This window comes from Petaurus breviceps, unplaced genomic scaffold (assembly GCF_028583685.1).
Source record: "Petaurus breviceps papuanus isolate PSGF00001 unplaced genomic scaffold, PetGlider_PUasm1.0 184, whole genome shotgun sequence".
Lineage (NCBI taxonomy): Eukaryota > Metazoa > Chordata > Mammalia > Diprotodontia > Petauridae > Petaurus > Petaurus breviceps.
Window position 1 is genome coordinate 16,594,571 of NW_027185793.1, and position 22,599 is coordinate 16,617,169.

Genomic DNA, 22,599 nt, shown 5'->3' on the forward strand with positions numbered 1-22,599 from the left:
TGGTGTTGCTACATGACAACACGACATGGAATACCACTACATCTAAAGAACTAAAGATGAGTGTGGGCAGTGGAGAGGTACATGATGGATGTGAGCAGCATGTCACCAAGAAGGGCCTTTAGAGAATAAGAAGATTGAAGGATGTTATCTAGGATTTTTATGGTAGGAGGAGAAGATAGGCTGATCATATGGCAAGAGGAAGGTTTGAACAAGTACTGCTTTACTAGGACTATTACAATATTAGGGGAAAAATGGGGAGCTCTCCAGTATGTTACGTCAGCCTGTTCTGGTCTACTTTTGGGAGAATGGGGAAAGAATTCGCAAATCAGTTAGATGCCAGGTCCATCTGCTCTATAGGACATTCATCCAAATGCAAATTGAAATATGGACAATAGACCTTTTTCTATTTCATTTTCCCTTTGTGGATAGATAGGCCAAACTTCCAAGAGCCTCTCAAGGTTTTGGAGCTTGAATGCAGTCCTCTCAGTGTCACCCACAGACAGAATCACCAGAAGTATCTCCCCATCCATAGAGAATTTCTCTTTGACCTGGTCTCTGTACAGAACTCCATCACAGAGATAAAACCTTTGATAAACACGAATCACTCCCATTTGAGTACTTATAGGTTTTATTGCTTGACTGAGTGGTTAACTATCACTGGAAAGGATAGTGATCTGTGAAGTTGTTTTTGACTGTACCCTTGAATTGCTCCTTATCCAAATCAGTATAAATTAAGCCTGCTTGCTTCTTAGTAGTTTAAATAGAATTCCTTTTGTTTTTACTTCTAGTTGGAAAACAAACACTGTAATTGATACTTTGAAAAAAAAAGTTTTCTATGAATTGAAACTAATTATGATTCTAGGAACAAATTACCACCACATAATAGCCAGAAACATTATAATGTATATTAGACTGTTACTTAGTCCACTAAAATGAAAGTCTTCAGTTGAGTTTAAAAATTGTGTGCAGCCAGCTAGTTCTGATAAAATTGCTGGACTGTTAAATGATACTTTGAAATCCCCTGAAAGATATTAGAAGTTTCCCTGCCATGAAGTTGAAGCTATGTATGGGAATGAAATAAGACCATTAGATTAGAAATCTACAGAGAACTTTTTTAGTTGTACAAGTACCAACCTTAAAGGGACAGGTAATTTTAGCTTGGTAACATGTTAATTTCATTGATGGCTTTCATGTTCCACGTGAGATCCCAGTGGTTTTATAATATACATAGTAGGTTGCTTGATACCTTTTGACAAAATTTGGAATAAATAATCTATCAAAATTTTAAAGCATTAATCTCTAAAGATATTTGAAGATCATTAAAATATCTTAGAATCATGTAATATTAGAGCTAGGAGCAGATTTAGAGGTTTGAATTAAATGACCTCTCATTTTACAAAGGAGGAAATTGAGGCCCAGAGAGAGAAATTGACTTCGACAGATTATTCAGCTGTAATGTGTAGGAGTCAGGTTTAGAGAGCCCTGAACTTCTAGTTCAGGCAGCAAACAACTAGACTTTAAAGCAAATTTCATTTTAATTTTCCTTATCTTCAGAACACATCTCCTTGTTAATTTTGTATATGTTTTTCAGGACTTACATAAACTTGAATTAAAAATTCTGGAGAAACAAGAAAAGAAAAAGGAAAAGACAGAAAAAGAAAGAAGATTGGCAAAATTAAGAAAAAAGGTACTGTATCCTAGGTTTATAGCTGAGTTTCTACTTTATAAAATCTTAAGCAATATTATCCTATTTTTTTTCCATTTATAAAGATGTACACATAAAATACTTGAAACTCATATTTACTTCCTTGGCTATTTTTCCTTATTGTATTTTCTTTTAAAGTTTTTAATTGCACAAGTAGAAAAAGCATAGTATAATGCAACTAAGGAGGCAATATCTTTTTATGTTTTATGTTTATTTATGTTTTAAAAAACAGAAATGTCTCTTTATATTCTTCTTTCTCTTCCCTTTCTATACCTACCCATACCTCAGACTTGCCAGTCATACTTTTTTGCCATACAAATGGAATTGCTTAGCTCCTCTGATATTACTGTATTACAGCAATTTCTAAATTACAGATTTACTAACTGCTACTGGGTAAAGAAGAAGACTTTTACATTATATTTACTTTTTTTTTTTAAAGCAATCGGGTTTAAGTAACTTGCTCAAGGTTACATGGCCATTTATTTCTGGGTGTGGTGCTAAGTATCTGAGCCCAGATTTGATCCCCAGGTCATCCCGACACTGGAGCTGGTGCTCTTACTCGCTGTGCTACCTGGCCTCCCCAACTTTTACTTTTTTTAATCTAGTACATAAAAAAAGAGAAATTTGATTTCTGGTCCTATCATCATCATTTATTTTCCTGTGTAAAGAATATGGCTACATTCATATCAATGTCAGTTTCTGTTTGCAAAACTCTTCTGTAATCCTTATCACCAGGTTGGAATAGCCCTGTGGTTAGAAGTAGTAGATAAATTATAAGGAAATGAAAAAGTCTTTAAAAAAAAAACCTCAAGCTTAATTTTGAGGGATTATTAAATATACCAGGTATTTAAAGGTAACTTATATTATTAAGTTGCTATTGTATAATTAGAAAACTTTGATTTTTAAAATAATAAACAGTCATAGCCTCTCTTCTTTAGGAAAATAAAATGTATACTTGAGGAACATAAAAGTGATTACTTGTTTTTTTCTTTTTCTAAAAAAAATTGTATTTTAGACTCAAACACCAGAACACAGATACAGAATAGAGAGAAGAAACAAAAACATACCATAAACTTAAATATTGGAACTTAAGTACAAAGTAAGAAAGAAAAAAAAAGCATGTCATGTGCATAGCAGAACATGAGAGGATTCAAAATATGTAACAATGAATTTTCATTTCAAGAAAGCCTGTATGATAAATAATACACATTGTGTTGAGAACTGTCCATCTTTTTTTTGCTTCCTTGTAAGTTTTCTTTTGTTCTCTGCTGTGCACTTTTAAATTTTTTTTTCTTTTTTTCCTTCCCTCCCCCCCACCCCCCAAAGGCTACAATTAAGTTTGAATATGTTTCTCTGTAGATATATATGTATATATATATACACACACACACACACACACACACACACACACACACAAGCATCTACCTACACATACATACATACATATACACACACATACATATGTGTATAGATATATACTTTCCCAAACAAATTCTACTCCTGATCTTTGTTTTTATGTTTGTGCATGTCTCTTGTTTCCTATCCCTTCTGCTTCCTCTATTTCACTTCTACCTGATACTTTGCCCTCCTGTTACTTGCCACCTTCCCTCCAAGGATGCCTCCCCATCCTCCCATTCCCATAAATCCAAGTACCCTTCTATACCTCCCTTTTACCTATTACCTTACCCTTCCCTCTAAAGATCCCTCCCTTGTCTTCTCCCCCCATCCCCTTATCATTTTATTTCTTCTGAATTTATGAGACCTTTATATTCTTTTAAATATATATGTATTGTTCCCTCTTAAACCCATTCCCAAAGAAAGTAGGTTACTAGAACTTACCAGCCCTCCTCCCCCATCCAATTACTGTGTATCTATTCTTCCTCTTGCACCTCACTTGTATAAAATAATTACTCTTTTTAGCTGTTCTAAATAGTTTTACTTTTTAAATTCATATCATACTGAGGTTTACCTCAATCTTTCTTACTAGCTACCCAGTTATTAATAAGAATCTTAGACATATGTTTTACATTTTGCATATATAAAAAGTAAATGGTCTGTCCTTATTGAATCCCTTATAATCAGTCTTTGGTATGTACCTTATATTTCTCTTGGCTCTTATATGTCAGATCTTCTATTAAGTTCAGGTGTTGTTTTTTTAAACAAATTCTTGAAAGTCTGACAGTTGATCAAATGTCCATTTTTTCCATTTAAGATTATGCTTAACTTTGCTGGATGTGATATTTTCAACCAGAGCCCCAGTTCTTTTGATCTGTGGTCCTTTAATGTCTCTACTGCTAGGTCTTGTGTGATTCTAATTGTGGGTTTCTGAATTTAACCATGATATTCCTATGAGTTTTCCTTATAGAATCCTTTTTAAGTGGTGATTTATGGAGTTTTTTTTTTTTTAAAGCAATTGGGGTTAAGTAACTTGCCCATCCTTTTTAAATGGTGATTTATGGAGTTTTTTTTTTAAAGCAGTTGGGGTTAAGTAACTTGCCCAAGGTTACACAGTGAGTTATTTTGTGTGGGTGTTAAGTATTTGAAGCCGGAACTGATCCTGGGTTCTCCCGACTCTGGGGCCGGTGCTCTTACTCACTGCGCCACCTAGCTTCCCTGATGGAGTTTTTCTGTTTCTACTTTGCTTGTTGTAATGCTTCAGGACAATTTTCTTTAATTATTTCTTGTATTATTGTATCAAGATTCTTTTTTTGATCATAACTTTCAGTTAGTCCTATTACTTTTATGTTTTCTTTCCTTGAACTATTTTTTAGATCTGTTACTTTTCATATGTTTCACTTTCTCTTCTATTTTTTCATTATTCATATTTTGTTTAATTATTTCTTGATCTCTTATAATTTTGCTGGCTTCACCTTGCCTAGTTCTAATTTTCAAGGTTTCATTTTCTTTTTTAAGATTCTGGATGTCCTATTCTAATTGGTTGACTTTCATAATTCTCTTGTTTATCTTGGATTATTCTTATTCTTTTGATTTTTTAAAAGTTTTTCCTCCATCTCTATCATTTGATTTTTAAAGTCTTTTTTAAGATCTTCTATGAATTATTTTTGGGCAGGTGACTATTTGATGTTATTCTTTGGGGGTTTCTTTACATCAATATCCTCCTCTGAAGATGAACCCTAGTCATCTCTGTTCCCAAAATAGCTTTCTGTGGTTGGATTCTTTCTCCTTTGCCTGTACATTTTTTGTATTAATAACCTAATTTTTGTAATTACTTCTAGCCCTAGGGTATGGGAAATGGTGTTTCTTGCCCCAGATCTTCAGTTCTCCCCTCTAGACTGGAACACAAGCCAAACCTCTAACCTTCTGTGAGTGCCCACAGCCGGGGGCTTTCTGCCCCACTGCTTCTTTACTCAGTAGGCATGTGCTAGTTCTAGCCTGGAGGTGTTTACTCTTCCCCAGGACCAAACATAGTCCTGGGATTTTTCTTCTGATTTTCTCAGATTGTCCCAGGAAGACCTCTGTTGTGCCCCTATTCTTATTTATTTTTACCCGCACTTTGTTCACCCTAAGGTGCTGTTTTAGCTCTTTTGTGGGGGAAAATCTTGAGAGCTTGGAATTTTCTGACCTACTCTGCCATCTTCCCAGAATCCTCTCAAAGTGGTTATTTGCTGAAAAGCTTCTAGTGAATTTTTATTAATGTTTAGTTTTTATGAAATTGCTTTTCCTATTTAATGTCCTATTATAAGTGTATAAATTATAAATTTAGTTGTTAGTATAATTTAATAGATTATAATTTCATTTTTCTTTTGACAGGTTGAAGTTAATGTCAGTCGGGATCCATCCAGGTTGTACAAACTTACCAAAGGATGGGAAGAACGTACAAAAGAGAGAGGTCCAACAAGCGCAGGGCCTCTTCTGCATATGCCACATAAGTAAATAAAAATTTAAAAACATATATATATATATATTTAAGGCTTTTCTCAAAGTCTTTTTCATTTGCATATAATGTATTATTACTTCTCTCCACAGAGCTATTCCCACCTGGAGACAAGGATTGTAGAAGAGAATTTAACAAATAAAAATTGCCATCCAATTAATGTGAATATTGGTATAATCCTTAACACAGGAAAATAAATGATTTATATAAAAAGTGACCACTTATGTTCAGAAATGATCATTTTCACTGTTTAACACTGTTAATATAAATTGTGTAGTACTTGATTATTAGATATTGAGGTACATGCTGGCAACTACCTTTTTTACTGTTTTATCCTAGGAAATTTCAGTTCAAATTATGCTATAGATAGTTACTAGCTATGTTGCCCTGGGCAAGTTATTTAAACTCCCTCAGGCTAAGTTGGCACAGCAAATGGAGTGTTTGGCCTGAAGTCAGGAAGACTCTTCTTTGTGAGTTCAAATCTGGCCTCAGACACTTACTAGCTGTGTGACCCTGGGCAAGTCACTTAGCCCTATTTGCCTCAGTTCCTTATCTGTAAAATGAGCTGGAGAAGGAAATGACAAACTAGTCCCATATCTTTGTCAAGAAAACCCCAAATAGGGGCAGCTAGGTGGCACAGTGAATAGAGCACCGGCCCTGGAGTCAGGAGGACCCGAGTTCAAATACGACCTTAGACACTCAACACTTAACTAACCTTGTGACTTTGGGCAAGTCACTTAACCCCAAATGCCCCTCCAAAAAAAAAAAAAGCAAAGAAACCCCAAATGAGTTCCACAGAGTCAGATACAACTGAAAAATGACTAAACAGCTCCCCAAAACAGGCTCAGTTTTTTTATCTGTAAAATAAAGAGATGGAATTTTAATGGCTTATAAGGTCACTTCCAGCTCAAAGTATATAAAATTTGTTTACTATCTGACAGTATTTTATATTGTTGCTTTGTTCTTTATTGGCTTTCTGTAAGCCTTTCTCCTTGTTGAGAATTAGTGGATGAGGATAAGATCCTGGGTAGTAGAAGATTCTCAGCTATCTGTCTCTCCCCCTTTTTTTAGAGAGGGCATTCTCAAGGTAAGACCTTGTTTGGTGTTCCTCAGGAAGACATTTTTGCCATTAGGTAACTAGTTAATGTGGAGCCAAAGTAGTTAGTCATTGTTTGGATATGCATAGGTAACTGTTAATGCAAGGTTCTTTTTACAGTAAAGAATATTGGCTTCTTGATAAAAGTATAATCTTTCTCTTGGTGGTTAATTTCTCTCAATTAACATTTATTAAGCAGCTACACTACCATATTCCAGGCACCCTGAGAGAGGCAAAGATAAAAGCAAATCAGTCCCATTCCTTAAGTTTACTTTCTTAACCACATGAGCCTATGTATAAATTCATACAAAACATACAAAGGATGGGAAGAAGTGTGGTACAGTGGAAAGAAAGCTGAATTTGGAGTCACTGGACTGAGAATCAGATCCCAGCTCTGCCACTTACTGCATTTGTGACCATTGGCAAATTACTTCACCTTCTTGGACCTCAGGTGATTGATTGATCAGTAAAATGAGGGGTTTGACTAGTAATCCCTAAGGGCCTTCCAGTCACAAATCTGTAACAGTATGAAGATACTCGCATCTGGGGTGACTAGGATTAGCTTCATATTGAAGGTGGAAAACAGATATTGTGAGAGGTGAATGCGAGAAGAGAGTACATTCTAGACATGCAAAGTCAAAGAAACAGGAATGCTGTGTTTGAGGAATAGCAAGACCCATTTATTTGAATAACAATGAAAGGGGAGAATAATATATACAAAGGATGGAACACGATCGGGGCGAAGGACGCGGCGGTGGGATGCTGTTAATGAGGTCATACAACACAAAGCACGTCCAGCTCTCGGGACGGTTGGCAGATGGCTTACAACAGTCCGGGAGAAAGCCTTCGGCCACGCCTCTCACTCCAACTGTACCTAAAGCCCTGGAGAGTTTTAAACTTCCCACGGTTCAAAGGGAACCAATGAAATGCCTGCCAGGCGCTTCGGGCGTGACGACACGTAGGCGCCAGGAGGCGGGACTTCCCTTACCGACGCTGAAAAGCTTCCGGCGAAAGGTGTGGTATTCGATCCGGAGCAAGATGGCGGCGGAGGGGGAGCGGTTGACCTTGGTTGACGGCGATGTGGAGCGGCTAGATTTCTTAAGGGACAGGCACGTCCGCTTCTTCCAGCGCTGTCTCCAGGTGTTGCCCGAGCGCTACTCTTCCCTCGAAACGAGCAGGTAATCAATCACTGCCCGAGGGCGCGCTTGCTCGGCAGGGCGCTGTGGAGCCAGAGCCGTGCGGCGCAGGAAGGAGGCTGCGGAGCAGAGCCCCCCCCCCCGCGACTCTGTTACGTCTCAGCGACGTGACCTCAGGCAGTCTCTAGGAGCATTTTTAAACTTCCTACTGTGTGCCCGACGCCGGTGAGGTGTGGAGGGATCCGGGCCGCCCGAGGCGGCCATTGCGCCCAGCGCCGAGGATGCGCAGGGAGGTGAACAGAGCACCAGCTCTCGGGGAGCGGATCCGCAGCCGGGACGGCGGGAGGGGGCCGGGATGCTGGGCCGAGGCCGCGGGCGCACGAAGGGGCCGCGGGGTGCAGGCCTTTAAAAGCCCCAGGGAGGACTGTGTATGTGATCCTGGAGGCAGTAGGGAGTCATCGAAGTTTATTGGCCGGAAGAGTGTCCAGGATAGTAGGTACGAAGTGGGCATGGTCAGACCGGCCTTGTAGGAGATGAGCTTGGCAGCTGCGGGGAGGGTGGGTTTGGGGCACAGAGGCCGGAGGCCAGCCACCGGGCTGTGAGAATAATCCGGGCCGGGGGTATTTGAGGGCGTGCTTCAGGCTGGTAGCAGTATCAGAGGAGAAAAGGGGGGTCATATAAGAGATATTAGGAAGATAGAAACGACAAGACTTAACTGATTGCACGTAGTGGTTGAGAGAGGACTTGAGGATGATGATATCGGTTTGAACCTGGGTGACTTGTAACATCCACAGTAGGGCACATAAAGCAAGGTCAAGAGTGTGATCAGTCCAGGTTACAGATTGGAGAAGTTAGAAAGAAGGGGTGGGGCGGGGCAGATCGGTGGGAAAGATAATGAGTTCAGTTTTAGACTTAATGAGTTTAAGATGTCTACGGGACATTCAGGTCAAGATGCCAAAAAACAATTGAAGTTGTGAGTCTGGAGGACCAGAGAGATTAAGACCAAAGTACATGCCAGAATCATCTTTGTAGAGATGGTGAGATTGATGAGGGATGGCTCCTTCTAGGTTCAGCAGGAACTCTGATCCTATCTAAGCCCAGAAAACCTGCAATAGCGTCTGGAAAGAATTCAAAGTCTCAGGCTCAATTGGAGTGAGAGTTGTAGAAGTTTATTGTTATGCTCCTATGAGAAGTGGGCAAGAGTCCTGTAGGGGACCTGCAAGTGAGAGGGGTACATGCTTTTACTTTTAAAGGGTAGGGCTGCCATTGCCAGGGCTGACCAGATGGAGGGAAGGGACCTCAGTGCATAGATAAAGGTTAGAGCTGACCGAAAGGAACTTGTGACTTTAGTCCTTAGATAGTTGAGATGAGATTTGGGCCAGCCGGGAGGAGACCTGAAGAGATTAAGTAAGAACAAAGGAGTCACAAGGTGTTGCCTAGTCAGAGTTTGAGGCTGGGAAAGGGATTTTACAGATTACAATACAAATTGCAGTTACAATTGTACACACTGGTTTTACAAATTGACCTAGGCCCCAGGTACCCCATCAAGATCACCAAGTGGAATACTATAGGAGGAGAAGGACACGGGACAAAATATACAAATGCAAAAAGTGCCAGCTTCCAAGAGGTTTTCTAGGGGTAGTACATTCCTTCTGCATAGATAAAGAGATATAAGGGTGCAAAATGTAATTATGCAAAATAAATAACAAAGTTCTTTGGGGAAGGCACTGTTTTACAAAGTCCTTATGCCATTTGTTGCCTCATTTGATTCTCACAACCCTGGGAAGTAAGTCCTATTAGTAGCTCCAGTTTATAGATAAGAAAATTGTGATTGAATGAGATTAAGTGACTTTCCAGGGGTCCCACAACTAATAAGTGTCTGAAATAGAATTTGAATTTAGATATTTCTGACTCCATATCCAATACTATCCATAGTTTCATCTCAGGCCATCAAGTTGTAAAGAGACCTACATACAGTGGTTTATATTTAATCCTAGAGGTGATAAGAATTTACTGCAGGTCATTGAATAGAGTAGTGACATGGTCAGACTTGTGTTTTAGGAAAGTTATTTTGGTGACTTTGAAGGATGGATTGGTACCGAAAGATCTCTAGTTAGGAAGCTGTTAAAATAGTTCAGGTGGTGACTGTGTGAGATAAGGTTAGGTTTACAGCTGAAAGTACAGTAAGAGACTGCAGTGGGAGTCTTGAGAAGGGACAGTTTGATACTAACACTGGAATGAGATGGAGAATCAGAGAAGTAAAATTATTGCCTTTGCGATATAGTGGACACTCAGTTGAAATTAGATAATACAAATGTTTAGTGGACCCAGCAAGCTTGGTTTCATGACTTTCTTCAACTCTCTTTATCAACGTATGAGTAGGAGCAGATGTGGAAAACTGAGAGTAATCCAAGATTGGGGTTTGGAAGAGGATAAGCAATAATAGAACACAAGGCATTTGAGAGTAGATAAAGAGTAGTTGGCAGATTCACTACAAGAGTAAGATTGAGTGATGACAGAGTAGCCAGAGCAGTGGTGATTGAATGGAAAAAAAAAACTGAGTAGAAGGATTGGAGGTAACTGTGAAGATGAAGTATACCGTGTTTCCCCAATAATAAGACCTATCCCGAAAATAAGCCCTCCTCTTACTGTGTAAGATTCCTCGAAAATAAGCCCTCCTCCGAAAATAAGCCCTATTGAGATTGCTACTGTAGTGAAGGTGATCCCCTGCACTACACGCTACATTACGGTACCCTCTGTATGCGCACACCCCCCCCCCCCCCCGTGAAATGCACGCGGCACTCCCGAGCTGCAGCAGTGAGCGCGTCATCCTGTTCTTCCCCAGTGATTTGCTTGCTGGCGCCATTGAGAGCAGTGCCACGGAGGAGAGCTGAGGCAGGACAACATAAGCTCTCCCCTGAAAATAAGCCCTCTGGTGTTTTTCTTTCCAAAAAAAATAATAAGACAGTATCTTATTATTGGGGAAACACGGTATATAGGTTTAGGAGAAAGGGATAATAGATGGAATGATAGAAGATCAGTGTTCTTGATTAAGGATGCAACACTTTTGGGTTCGTTAGATTATATTATGAAGTTCTTGAGGAAAGGACCTTTGCTTCTTTTTGGAACCCTAGGACTTCAACACAGTGCCTGGCACATACTGGGTGCTTAATAAATATTTATTGATTGATGAAGCAAGGTCAAGAACAGCCCAGTATCTGGGGTCTAGTGGAGGCGTAAATAGATCATGATAGTTGAGAAGCCCATGATTAATCTTAAAGGAAACAATGGGTGTTTAAGGTACATTGTTAACCTTTGTAAATTGACTAGAGAGCAACCAAACCCTATCCTAAGCACTCTCAGATGCCACTGGTCAAAGAGATCTTACCTAGTATAGCAGTCTTTATGTTCATGTGTTTTGCTGGTACAGATGAAATGACTTTCTGAGAGACTCTCTAGGGAGAGCCCCAGACTAAACTTTGATGTCTCATTTTCCTGCTTTCATGTGTGTGATTTTTGTCAAGTTAGTTACCTATATCTTTCTTTTAGATTGGCAAATGATATTATCTGCCCCCTTAGTAAGTACTTTAGGAGGACTAATCAAATAAGTTGCTAAGAAGAAGGGAAATTATTAAAATGTAGATTGGTTATTGTTAACTTTTTTCTTGCTTCCACTAATCTGAGATCTCTTATAATAATATGAATTCCTTTTGATTTCCATTTCTGCTAACACCATATATGTGTTGTTTAACTAAAATGCCACATAATACAATTTAAGTGAAAAAATAGCTATTGAAATAAAAGTATTGACCTGGGTTTCTTCTCTTCTGTGAATAGTTGAGAAATCTGTAAATTGTATTTTTCATTTTGCTATATTATTGTATTTTTATTGTTGCTATATTCCTATAATGGGAAGAAAAGGTAGACCTTGTAGAGCATCCAATTGCCCTTAGCCTCCATTGTCTTATTTCTCTTGTGGCTAAAAATTCCTAGATATTATAAATAGATATTAGGATATTCTGACAGGAAGACCAGCTATTCAGTCTATAACTGCAGTTCATTTAGGGAGGTATTTTAGCATTTATAATGATATACCAGATAAGATCAGCTATTGATTGAAATACAGGAGGTATGCAGTAAAGTGTAAAAACACTTCAATTTACTAAATTGAGTATATACTTTTTAAAAACTGGTTTTTGAAGTGGCCTTTAAGTCCTTAGAACCATAATCACTTTTGCTAGTTAATCATGAGTCAACATTTTATTATTTCGTAGGAAGTGAATCATTTGAATAAAGTAATACTTGGATAAAGTTTAGACTATAGATTAGAGTAGAATTTATGAATGGATGTAATGTCATCAGTACTTCATAAACAGCTATTTGTTAATGTACTTCCTTTCAAAGGATTGGACCTTCATTATGCTTTTTAAACTTGTAGACCTTATTTTCCTTGTATTTTGATTCATCTATTGCACTCTTAACTGAGAACCAGGAATGAGTATAGCTTTTTCTTCAGTTGAAGGTGCTAGGGCTGGGACTGATAAGGGCAAGTAATTCCCAAAACTTGGGAATAGTCTCCCCACAAAAAAAATTTTTTTTTATACCTTTCCGTTGTCAACTGTTTCTCTCTTTTTAATGGTAAAGGTCATTATAGTGACTGTAGAGCAAAAAGTACTGGTTTTAGTGAATGATTATTATACTACCCTAAACTATGTATTGAGTCTGTTTTTCTTTTGTTTCCTTCTTTCCTATTTTTTTTTAAATCTCTTTCTTAGGACACTTACTGCCTGTGTGATTCAGGACAAGTCACTTAATCCAGGGCTTCAGTTTCCACACCTATATAATGAAGGGATTAGACTAGATGGCTTTCAAAATCCCTTCCAGTTCTAAATCTATGATTGTATGATCTATTTTTTAAAATTGTTAACCGATTTGTTTACCTAAACATGTATTAGCTTTTTGTATTTTAGATGAAGGGACCTTAAAACATCTAACCAAACCTTTAATTTTAAAATGAGTAAGACCAGGGTCTTGTAAGATGGCATCAGAAAAATGTGTATAAGGAAGTAGACATTTTTCTGTTAAAGTTAAATGCATAGAAATTCTATAAATTCTGAAATGAAGCAATAGTTTTATAGCAAATAATATTGTATATTAATTTTATTTGTGGTAGGATGTGAAGTAAGCTATAAGCCCTGTACAAAAAGAAGACAATTGTTTGTAATAACGATTGATCATTGAATTTGGGGAAATATTTTTAATCTATTCTGAGACAGTGCTCATATCTGATGAATCAAAGTTTTTTTCAGAATTCATCAAGTATTTTTGTTCATTGCTCCAGATCATTTTATAATAATTTGTAATCTATTATATGTAATTTATACCATATAAATATATTTTACAGGAAGATACTTTCTTGTTATGTTTATATGAACACCAAAAGTGACTTATTCTGGCTAATTTTTACTTTAAGAAGTAAGCATTCCCTTATAAGAGTGTTCTTGACTGATTGGACAGGAATTGAGTTGTTCTTTATACTTAATAACTTCTCGTTAAGTATTGGTAATTAAATAATTATATATTTTTCTTTTATTTTTGCCTCTTATTTTTCAACTCCTACATTTTTAAACTCATGTTTTGCTCTCAGATGCCCATTTTCCTCACATCCCTCTATGTTTTATTCATCATGATTCATAGGAGAAGCAAATATTTTTATTGGATTAAACAAATTGAAGTATATTAAAGTTGTTGCAAAATTAGAATGAGTTGTCTATGATCATATGGAATTCTATGGTTTGATAGTTATGGTGGAATTTTGCCCTTTTCCCTACACATTCTAGGTTGACAATTGCATTTTTTGCACTCTCTGGGCTGGATATGTTGGATTCATTAGATGTGGTGAACAAAGATGATATCATAGAATGGATTTACTCTCTGCAGGTTCTTCCCACAGAAGACAGTGAGTGAGTTTTTAGCATCTTTATTTTTTATATATTTCATTTAATATTGAGTGCTTTTGGCTCTTGGACCTAGTCTGTAGTTTTGCAGCTCTTGAATTTTCTAGTGTTTTTTTTTTTTAATTTTTCTTATTTTGCTAATTTTCCTTGAAATATACTAAACTGGACATGGCAATGGAATAGGTTTGTATATTCTACTGAAACTTAACTAATTACCATAATTATAGCTTTTATAAGGTAAAAACAGTTCATTAACATGTGGTTTTATAAAATGTATAAAATATTCTTTAATCTTCTTTCTGTATGCAAAGTGTGTTATCTCGTAAGCATACAAGGAAGTACAAAAACTCTGGGAGTTTAAATCTAGAACCAAGGTGCTGCTATTATGTAAAATGGGAATAAAAGTCCTATTTAAATGAAAGGTGTTACTACTTTTTCCCTTATGGTTTTGAGTGATGAGAGTTTAGTTCATTGGCACTTGAACTACAGACTAGCACACTATGCCAAACTCTTCCAAGAGAAACTGAAGTCATATGTCCCTCCCACCTTTGAGGTCTGCTTGGTAACACTGTTCTCATAGAATAGAAATAAAACCATACACATACTTACATTTTCTTTTGTAATACCCACAAGAGGTATGCACCCTGCAAACAGTGTCCTAGTAAAGATATGATGGGGCTGGCCTGATAGATGCCATTTCATTTTCCCAGGGACTGACTTTTGGGGACCTATCTCTGACCTTCAGTTTTCAATCTTCACTTTGGACTTTGTAGCATCCTGCTTAGTAAGAAACTTGTTACTGCTTCTCAATCTATGCTTTGAGATATTTCAGCTTTTTTATTGGTCACAGCCTTGCTTATTGGCACGGTCCCTTGGACTATGGGCTTAGCAAAACTTATTTGTTCATGTAAAATGGGACTTTATCAGGAATATCGCCAAGCAAGTAAAAGCTTTCCATGTATGTATTTCTTTTACTGGGGGTGGGGAGTGGGGATGGTGAGGTAATAGTGTTATAAGGTAAGTGCAAGTTTTGCCTCTATAGTTACATTGGATGCAGCAGAACTTCCTCAAATTGCAAGGTAGAATGGGGCATTAAAATAGCGTATGTTTATATTAATCCTAAAGGTAGTTTCTTGGATAGGGAGTGTTCACCTGTAGTTATAGGTGAGCTATTTAAACCTTTTTATGACTGTGGACCAATTTAATAGTTGTTTTTCAAGATTTTGTTGGCCATCCCAACACACCTAGTTGAAGTATTTATGTATGATTATGTGATCACAGAATCTCACAGTTGGCAGGGACCTCAGAGGGTGTATAAATAACTTATCCATACATTGATATGTAGCATACCCTATAGGTAGTCATCCAGTCTGACTTTGCTTGATGGGGAAAAATCGCTGAGAGTCGTAGGAGAACACTTGTCCACTTTGGTGAGCTATGAATAGGTTTGGCTGTTCTGGAAAAAAATTTTGAAACACAACCAAAAAGCGCATAACTAAATGTAGCCTTTAACCTTGTAACATGTTAGGCACACATTCCAAGGAGGTCAAGGGCAGGGGTAAGGACCCATGTGTGCAAGTATGTAGTACCAAAAGCCTTTAAACAAATTAGGTGCATGTCATTTGGACAATCGTTGGACAAATTGTAGTATAGGATTATAATAGGTATTGTATTGCACCATAAGATGTGACCAATATGACATTCAGAGGAAAATGGAAAGACTTGTATGAACTGATATCCACCAGAATGAGCAGAACCAGGAGAACAATTTATGTGATAACAGTAACAGTATAATGAAGAAAAATAACTGAAAGACTTCAGAAACTGATGAAAGTGTGTAGAAAATTTCAATAAACCAATGTTGCACCATACCTCCTACCTCTTGAGAAAGTGGTAATAGACAAGAGATGCCCAATAAAATATGATTTTTCAGACATGAACAGTGTGCCATATTATAAACATCTGTTAGAAGACTTCTACTTAGGAAGTTTTGGATTTAGGCTAGCTTAATGAACAGCGATAAAATCGATTTTATATATAATACACTTTAATGCACAGAAGAAAAATAAAGGGACACACATGGAATAATACTTTTACTACCTTGTTAAATTACTTATATATATTAGCACAGGTATATAATTTTAACAAAAGTTGCATATATTCACTTACACTTAAACAGAAAGCTGAATAAAACAGAAGTCTATGGTTTTAAACAAGGCCCCTCAGCTCCCTCCTTTTTTTCCATATGTTGAAATCTTTGTGTGGGATGATTAAATTCATAATAAAAAAGAATAAAAAAAAATCACTCTCACCAAAATGCCTTTTCCAAACCTTTCCATCCTCCTCAAGCTTCCAATGACTCCCTCTCCCAAACCTCTCAGCTGGAGAACCTTGCTACATATTTTGCTGAAAATTTTGAAGCCATTTCCTGAGATTTCCCTCTTCTTCCTTACTCCTAATCTCAAATGTATCCCCAATCTGACACATCGCAAGCACTTAATAAGTGCTTATTGACTGACATGACAAGACAACATGCCTTCTTTCACTGTATCTTCCACCCCTTTTTTTCTTTCATTTTTCAAATGCTTTATTAACTTATAATTTACATCATTCATTTCCGCCAGATTTTGAGTTACAAATTTTCTCCCTGTTTTTCCCCTACCCGCTGCCCCAAAATAGCAGTCCCACAGGATATCCCCTCCTCCAATCTGCTCTTTCCCATATCTTCTCCCATACCCTCTTCCAATTTTTCCAGTAGGGCATGGTGGATTTCTGTGCCCCAGTGCCTGTATATCTTATTTCCCAATTACATGTAAAATAGTATTAATAATAGTATATATTTATATATAATTTTAAACATTTGATTTTAAATCTTTGAATTCCAGATTCATTCCCTTCCTCCCTTGTCACTCACCCTTACTGGGAAGATAAGCAGTCCAGTATAGGTTGTACATGTGTAGCTAATGCAAAACATTAACATAGAAGATATATTGTAAAAGACTGACTATATTTCCCTCCCTCCTATCCTACCACCCACTTGTTCTGTTCTCTACTTTTCAAAAGTGAGTGCTTCCAACTTCCCTCCCTCCCCAGCCTGCCCTCCCTTCCATCATACCCCCACTCATCCCCTTCTCCCCTACTCTCCTGTAGGGTGAGATACACTTTTTAGTGTGTATTTCATTCCCTCCCCGAGCCAAATTCAATGAGAATAAGGTTGACGCATTCCCTTTTGCCTTCCTATTCTTCCCCTCCATTGTAACCATTTTCCCTTGCCTCTTCTATATGAGATAGTTTACCCCATTCTGTCTCTCCCCATCTCGTCTCATTATATTCCTCTCTCCCCTCTTAATTTTACCTTTTAAGTATCATCCCTTCCTGTTAAATTGGTCCTGTGCCCTCTATGTATACCTGTAAACATATATACATACATTCACATATGTATTCATATATATATATATATAAATATGTGTATATATATATATTTCTATTCCCTTCAACTATTTTCATACTGAGAGAAGTTTCATCAGTTACAATTATCATTTTTCCATGCAGGAATGTTAATAGTTCAACTTTGATAAATTCCTTATGATTTTATTTCCCTGTTTACCTTCTCATGCTTCTCTTCTTGTATCTGAGTGTCAGATTTTCTATTCAACTCTGGTTTTTTCAGCAAGAATGCTTGAAAGTCCTCTATTCCACTGAATTACCATATTTTCCCCTGAAACATGATACTCAGTTTTGCTGGGTAGGTGATTCTTGGTTTTAATCCCAGCTCCTTTGCCCTCCAGAATATCCTATTCCAAGCCCTTTGATTCCTCAGTGTAGAAGCTGCCAGATCCTGAGTTATCCTGATTGTGTTTCCACAATATTCAAATTGTTTCTTCCTGGCTACTTGTAATATTCTCTCCTTAATCTGGGAATTCCAGAACCTGGCTATAATATTCCTGGGAGTTTTCTTTTGTGGGATCTTTTTCAGGAGGTGATTGGTAGATTCTTTCAACCTCTAATAGCCCTCTGGTTCTAAAACATCAGTGCAGTTTTCTTTGAGAACTTCCTGGAGGATGATTTCTAGGTTCTTACTTTGATCATGGCTTTCAGGTAGTCCAATAATTTTTTAATTATCTCTCTTGTATCTGTTTTCCAGGTCAGTGGTTTTTCCCTTGAGATATTTCACATTGCCTTCTATTCTTCCATTTGTTTGGATCTGTTTAACGTTATCTTGATTTCTCATAAAGTCATTAGCTTCCATTTGCTCCAATCTAATTCTCAAGAAATGACTCTCCCCAGGGAGCTTTTGAGATTCTTTTTCCATCTGGCAAATTCGGCTTTTTAAGGCATTCTTCTCCTCGTTGCCTTTTTGAGCCTCCTTTTGCCATTTGAGTTAGTCTGTTTTTTAAGGTATTATTTTCTTTAGTCAGGCTGTTGACTCTCATTTCATAATTTTCTTGCATCGTTCTCATTTCTCTTCCCAATTTTTCCTCCACTTCTCTTATCTGTTTCTTAAGGTCTTCTATGGCCTGTAACCAGCTTGTATTTTCCTTAGAAGCTTTTGGTGCAGGAGTTCTGACTTCACTGTCTTCCTCCTATTCATGCTTTGATACTTTTTGTCCCCAAAATGGGAGTCTAATGTTGAATTCTTCTGTTTGCTTTGCTTCATTTGCCTGGTCATGTTGCCACTTAGTTACTTGACTTTTGGGCTTTTTGCTACAGTAGGACTCTGCCACCAGACAGGGGAGCTTTGTACTAAACTCTGGGGTTTTCTCAGCTGCTGAAGGTTGGGTGCCCTCTCTGAGTCCTCCACATGCTCTGGCAAGCTGGACACACACCCCAGGACCTCCACCCTAGACTGCAATCCAGATCCAAGCAGGTTAAAGCAAGAACGATTACCCCTCAGACTGGTTGCTTGGTTCCCCCTACAATCTGCAGGCCAGGAGCTGAAGCAGCCACCCTTCATGGCTGAGCCACAGCCCTCAGCAGTTTCTCTCCCCAGGGGCAAAAGCCGATGCACTCCCAGCTACTGGGTCCCAAAGTCCACACTGCACTGACCTCTCACTTTGTCCTTAGCATCTATGTGTTGATAATTCTGGACCACCACAGCTGCTGGTTATCTGTAGTCCCTCCAGCTGGTCAGGCTTGCCCTTTTGGCTAAAACCTCGGCATGGAGCTGGGCTCGGCTCACAGAGTGCTGCGCTGGCCAATTCCTGCTGGCCTGCCGGGCTGTCCTCAGCGGGACGTTAGCTTCCCTGTGTCATTTTGTGGGTTCTGTAGCTCCAAAGTTTGTTCAGAGTCACCTTTTACATGGATTGGAGGTGGTGAGAGCTGGAGCCCAAGGAGTTCCTGTTTCTACTCCGCCCCCCATCCCTTTCTTATATGATAAGGTAGCCGTCCTCTTTGTCAAGGCTCACCCTTATACATGCACAAGTCATGCCATTCCATCCAGTCTTCTCCAGAAGATTGTCCTCTTCGTCATCCCCAATCTCTCACAAATCTTGTCTTTATTGTTTGCTTCCCTATTGCCTACAAATATGCCTATGGAGACTGCTGATGACACAATGGAAGCAGCTAGGTGGTGGCATGGATAAAACATTCATCCTGTAGTAAGGAAGACCTGAGTTTAATTCCAACTTCAGACACTTACTAGTTGAGTGACCCTGGCCTGGTCATTTATCTTCTGTTTGCCTCAGTTTCCTCAACTGTGAATTGGTAATAATAGCATCTACTTTCCAAGGTAAAAATCCCAAGATTTTAAAGATCAAATGAAATTATATATAATATAAACATATATAAAATATATAATATAAACATATAATTCATTGTATATTAGAGATATCTCTCTATATATTTTAAAAGGTACTTAGCACAGTACTTGGAATGTAGTAAATGCTCTATCAGTGCTTATTCTCCTTTCCCTTTCCATGTTTCTCCCATTCTCAAACATCCCTCACTTGATCTGTCTGTCCTACTTTCATTCCATATCCTCCTTTTGGCCGTCAACTTCCTTCAGAAAGACATATGTAATTGGGGTCTCCATACCCTTTTCTCCCTCTCTCTTAATTCTCTGCTGTCTGGTTTCTGGTCTCATCATGCAATAGAAAGTGTTCTCTAGAGTTATAAACAGTTTCTTAATTGCCATATCTTAATTACATTTTCCCAGTCTTCATCCTTCTTGGCTTTTCTGCAGCCCTTGCATTCTCTTCCCCTTGGTACTCATTTCTCACTAGGTTCTCTATTCTCTCTTATTTCTCTTCCTACCTGTCTGCTTTTTTCATTCTCTTTTGCTAGATCTTCATCTGGATTAGGCCCACTAACCATGGATGTCTTACAGAGCCATGTTTAGGACCCTCTTCTCCCTCTATATTATTTCACTTGGCAATCTCATCAGGTTCCATGGATTTATCTTCTTAGTAATGATTATCATATCTACTTATCTAACCCTAACCTCTCTCCCCTGACCTCCAGTCTTAAATCTCCACCTGCCTATTAGACTTGAACTGGATGACCCATAGACATCTTGAACTCAGCATGTTCAAAACTGAAATCATTATTTGCCCCCCCCCACCTTCCCCTCTTTATAATGTTCCTATTATTGATGACAGCCCACCATCCTATATCCTCAACTTCTTACTCTCTATCTCATGTGGGCCCCCCCCCCCATTCAGTCGTTTGCCAAGTCTTGTCATTTTTATCCTCATAAATTATCTCCTGTATATGTTCCCTTTTCTCCTGACACTGCTACACTAGTGCAGGCTCTTATTACCTCCCACCTGGACTTTTGCAGTAGCCTTCTGATTGGTCTCCTTCCTTAAATCTCTTCACTCCAGTTCATCCTCCACTCATCTGTCAAGTTGATTTTCTTAAAACATAAGTTTGTCCATGTTACACCGTCCCCATTTAATAAATTCTAATGGCTCCTTTCATTCTCAAGATCAAATATATACTCTTGTGGCATTCAAAACACTTCATAGCTTCATAATCTGGTCCTTGTCCTTTCTAAGAAGAGAAGACCTTATTCCCATGTCCCCTTACTTTGAAATCCAGTGACAGATACTTCCTTGCCATTCCTATCTCTTGACTGCAGACTTTTTTTTTTAATCACTGCCCGGAATTTGAGTCTCCTTCATTTGTTGGGTTCCAGACTTCTCTAACTTCTTTTAAGTCCTACCCACATTCTTACCTTCTGTGAGAAGCCTTTCCTAATTTTCCTTTATGCTATTGCCTTGGCTCTGTTAATTACTTTCAATTTATTCTTTTTTTTTTTTTTTGCTTTTTGGAGGGCAAAAGTGACTTGCCCAAGGTCACACAACTAGTAAGTGTTAAGTGGCAGGACAGATTTGAACTCAGGTCCTCCTGATTCAACAGCAGCTGCTCTATTCACTGCTCCACCTAGCTGCCCCTTCTAATTTATTCTTTATATATCTTTTGTTGTTTACATTCTGTTTTCTCCCATTAGACTATAACCTTGAAAGCCTTTCTATCTGTTTTTTGCTTTTCTATCACTGATGTTTACAGTACCTGGTGTATAATAGGCACTTAAATGCTTATTGACTGACTAAAGATTAGTATTGTTAGAGAAAATTCACTGTTTCTCAATGCATTTCATTCCACTTTGGGATTCTTCCAATTTATTAGGAAATTTTTGTTATATCAAGTCAATTATAACTGTTTGCAGGTTTCACACCTTGCTCTAAGTACTGCTCTCCCCTAAAGCATTGCATTTGCTAAGCAGTTCACCTTAAAGCAAAGCAAAATCTAGTTCTTTGTCCATTTGGAGGTTTTCAATTTGAATATCAAGAATTCTAGTAAAGCATAACACATAAACAAAGCAATAAGTTTTCTGGATCCTTTAAAGAACAAACTGAACTACGGATTATATTCTGTCTTTTTGCTTATACCTTGGTTCCTTGGATTTACCTAGGTTTAGTTTAATTTTAATTGACCATTTTGTAGTTCTAGAAGTGAGGAAAAAAACCCTCTGTCCTTTACTCTCTGAGACTTCTTGTGAATATGACTATATAAATCTTTTCTTTTAAAAATAACGCTGTTTTCCCAATTTATTAGCTGCATAGCTGAGCCCTAATGAATCTGACTGTCAGCCATCCAGATCTTGTTCCCTGATCCCACAGTCTTGCCTGTCTCAGAACTTTTGGACAAGAGTTGGAAGCTGGTGTCCTTTGTGCCATTTGGTTCAACTTCTTAGTCCAGAGCCCAGTGGACTCTTGACTCTTTTCCCACTATTTTATACCTAACCCTTCTCACTAACCTCCTTTCTTTCATTTATCCGATGTTGCTAATTTCACCTCTTTTAATCAATTCTCCATTATAAGCAGTATTGGAGCTCTTAGCAAATAGAGGGGTGAAATACCATAGAGACTAGATAAATAGTTAATGGTCTTAGGAAAGACAGGTATACTTGTAGGAAGGAAAAGGTAGTAGAACAGATATTTAGGATAACTCTAAATTCTTTTGTGGATAGGAATATGTATATTATATATGTATATATACTCTGTATAGCAAATTATTAATTAGCTTATAGTTAACTAAAAGATGGATGGAAATATTCTATAGTAAAGAAAAGCTATTAGTATCTCCTCAGGTATAACGTTCTCTCCCTTTCTTTCTCATCATGTGCAGTTACAGGATTTAAAGTTAGAAGGAATCTTGAGATCTAGTTTACAGATGGAGAAATTAAGATCTACAGATGTTGTAATAGATAGTATCATTTTTATTATGTTGGCAAAGCCCAGCCATGAGCAATTACTGTCTGTCCAGTTATTTAAGAAATTCTTTATTTCTGTAAAGAGTACTTTGAA

At 37.9% G+C, this 22,599-nt stretch overlaps 2 protein-coding genes across 6 annotated transcripts in view; both read left to right on the forward strand.

Moving 5' to 3' along the window:
- The window catches only part of CCDC112 (coiled-coil domain containing 112), a 35,207-nt gene extending 29,392 nt beyond the window's left edge, over positions 1-5,815 (forward strand). For all 3 annotated transcript variants that reach the window (XM_069088179.1, XM_069088180.1, XM_069088181.1), the window contains 3 exons: positions 1,592-1,687; positions 5,477-5,595; positions 5,693-5,815. In XM_069088179.1, coding sequence (XP_068944280.1) covers positions 1,592-1,687; positions 5,477-5,595; positions 5,693-5,723 — 246 coding nt within the window. In that variant the 3' untranslated portion in view covers positions 5,724-5,815. The remainder of the gene's footprint in view (positions 1-1,591; positions 1,688-5,476; positions 5,596-5,692) is intronic.
- Positions 5,816-7,404: 1,589 nt separating this feature from the next.
- Positions 7,405-22,599, forward strand: part of PGGT1B (protein geranylgeranyltransferase type I subunit beta) — a 59,045-nt gene continuing 43,850 nt past the window's right edge. The window contains exons 1-2 of one of the 3 annotated variants that reach the window (XM_069088183.1): positions 7,405-7,874; positions 13,673-13,795. In XM_069088183.1, coding sequence (XP_068944284.1) covers positions 7,420-7,874; positions 13,673-13,795 — 578 coding nt within the window. In that variant the 5' untranslated portion in view covers positions 7,405-7,419. Of the gene's footprint in view, positions 7,875-7,979; positions 8,329-13,672; positions 13,796-22,599 lie in introns of those variants that run through there. The other 2 variants (XM_069088182.1, XM_069088184.1) reach the window with 2 other exon arrangements.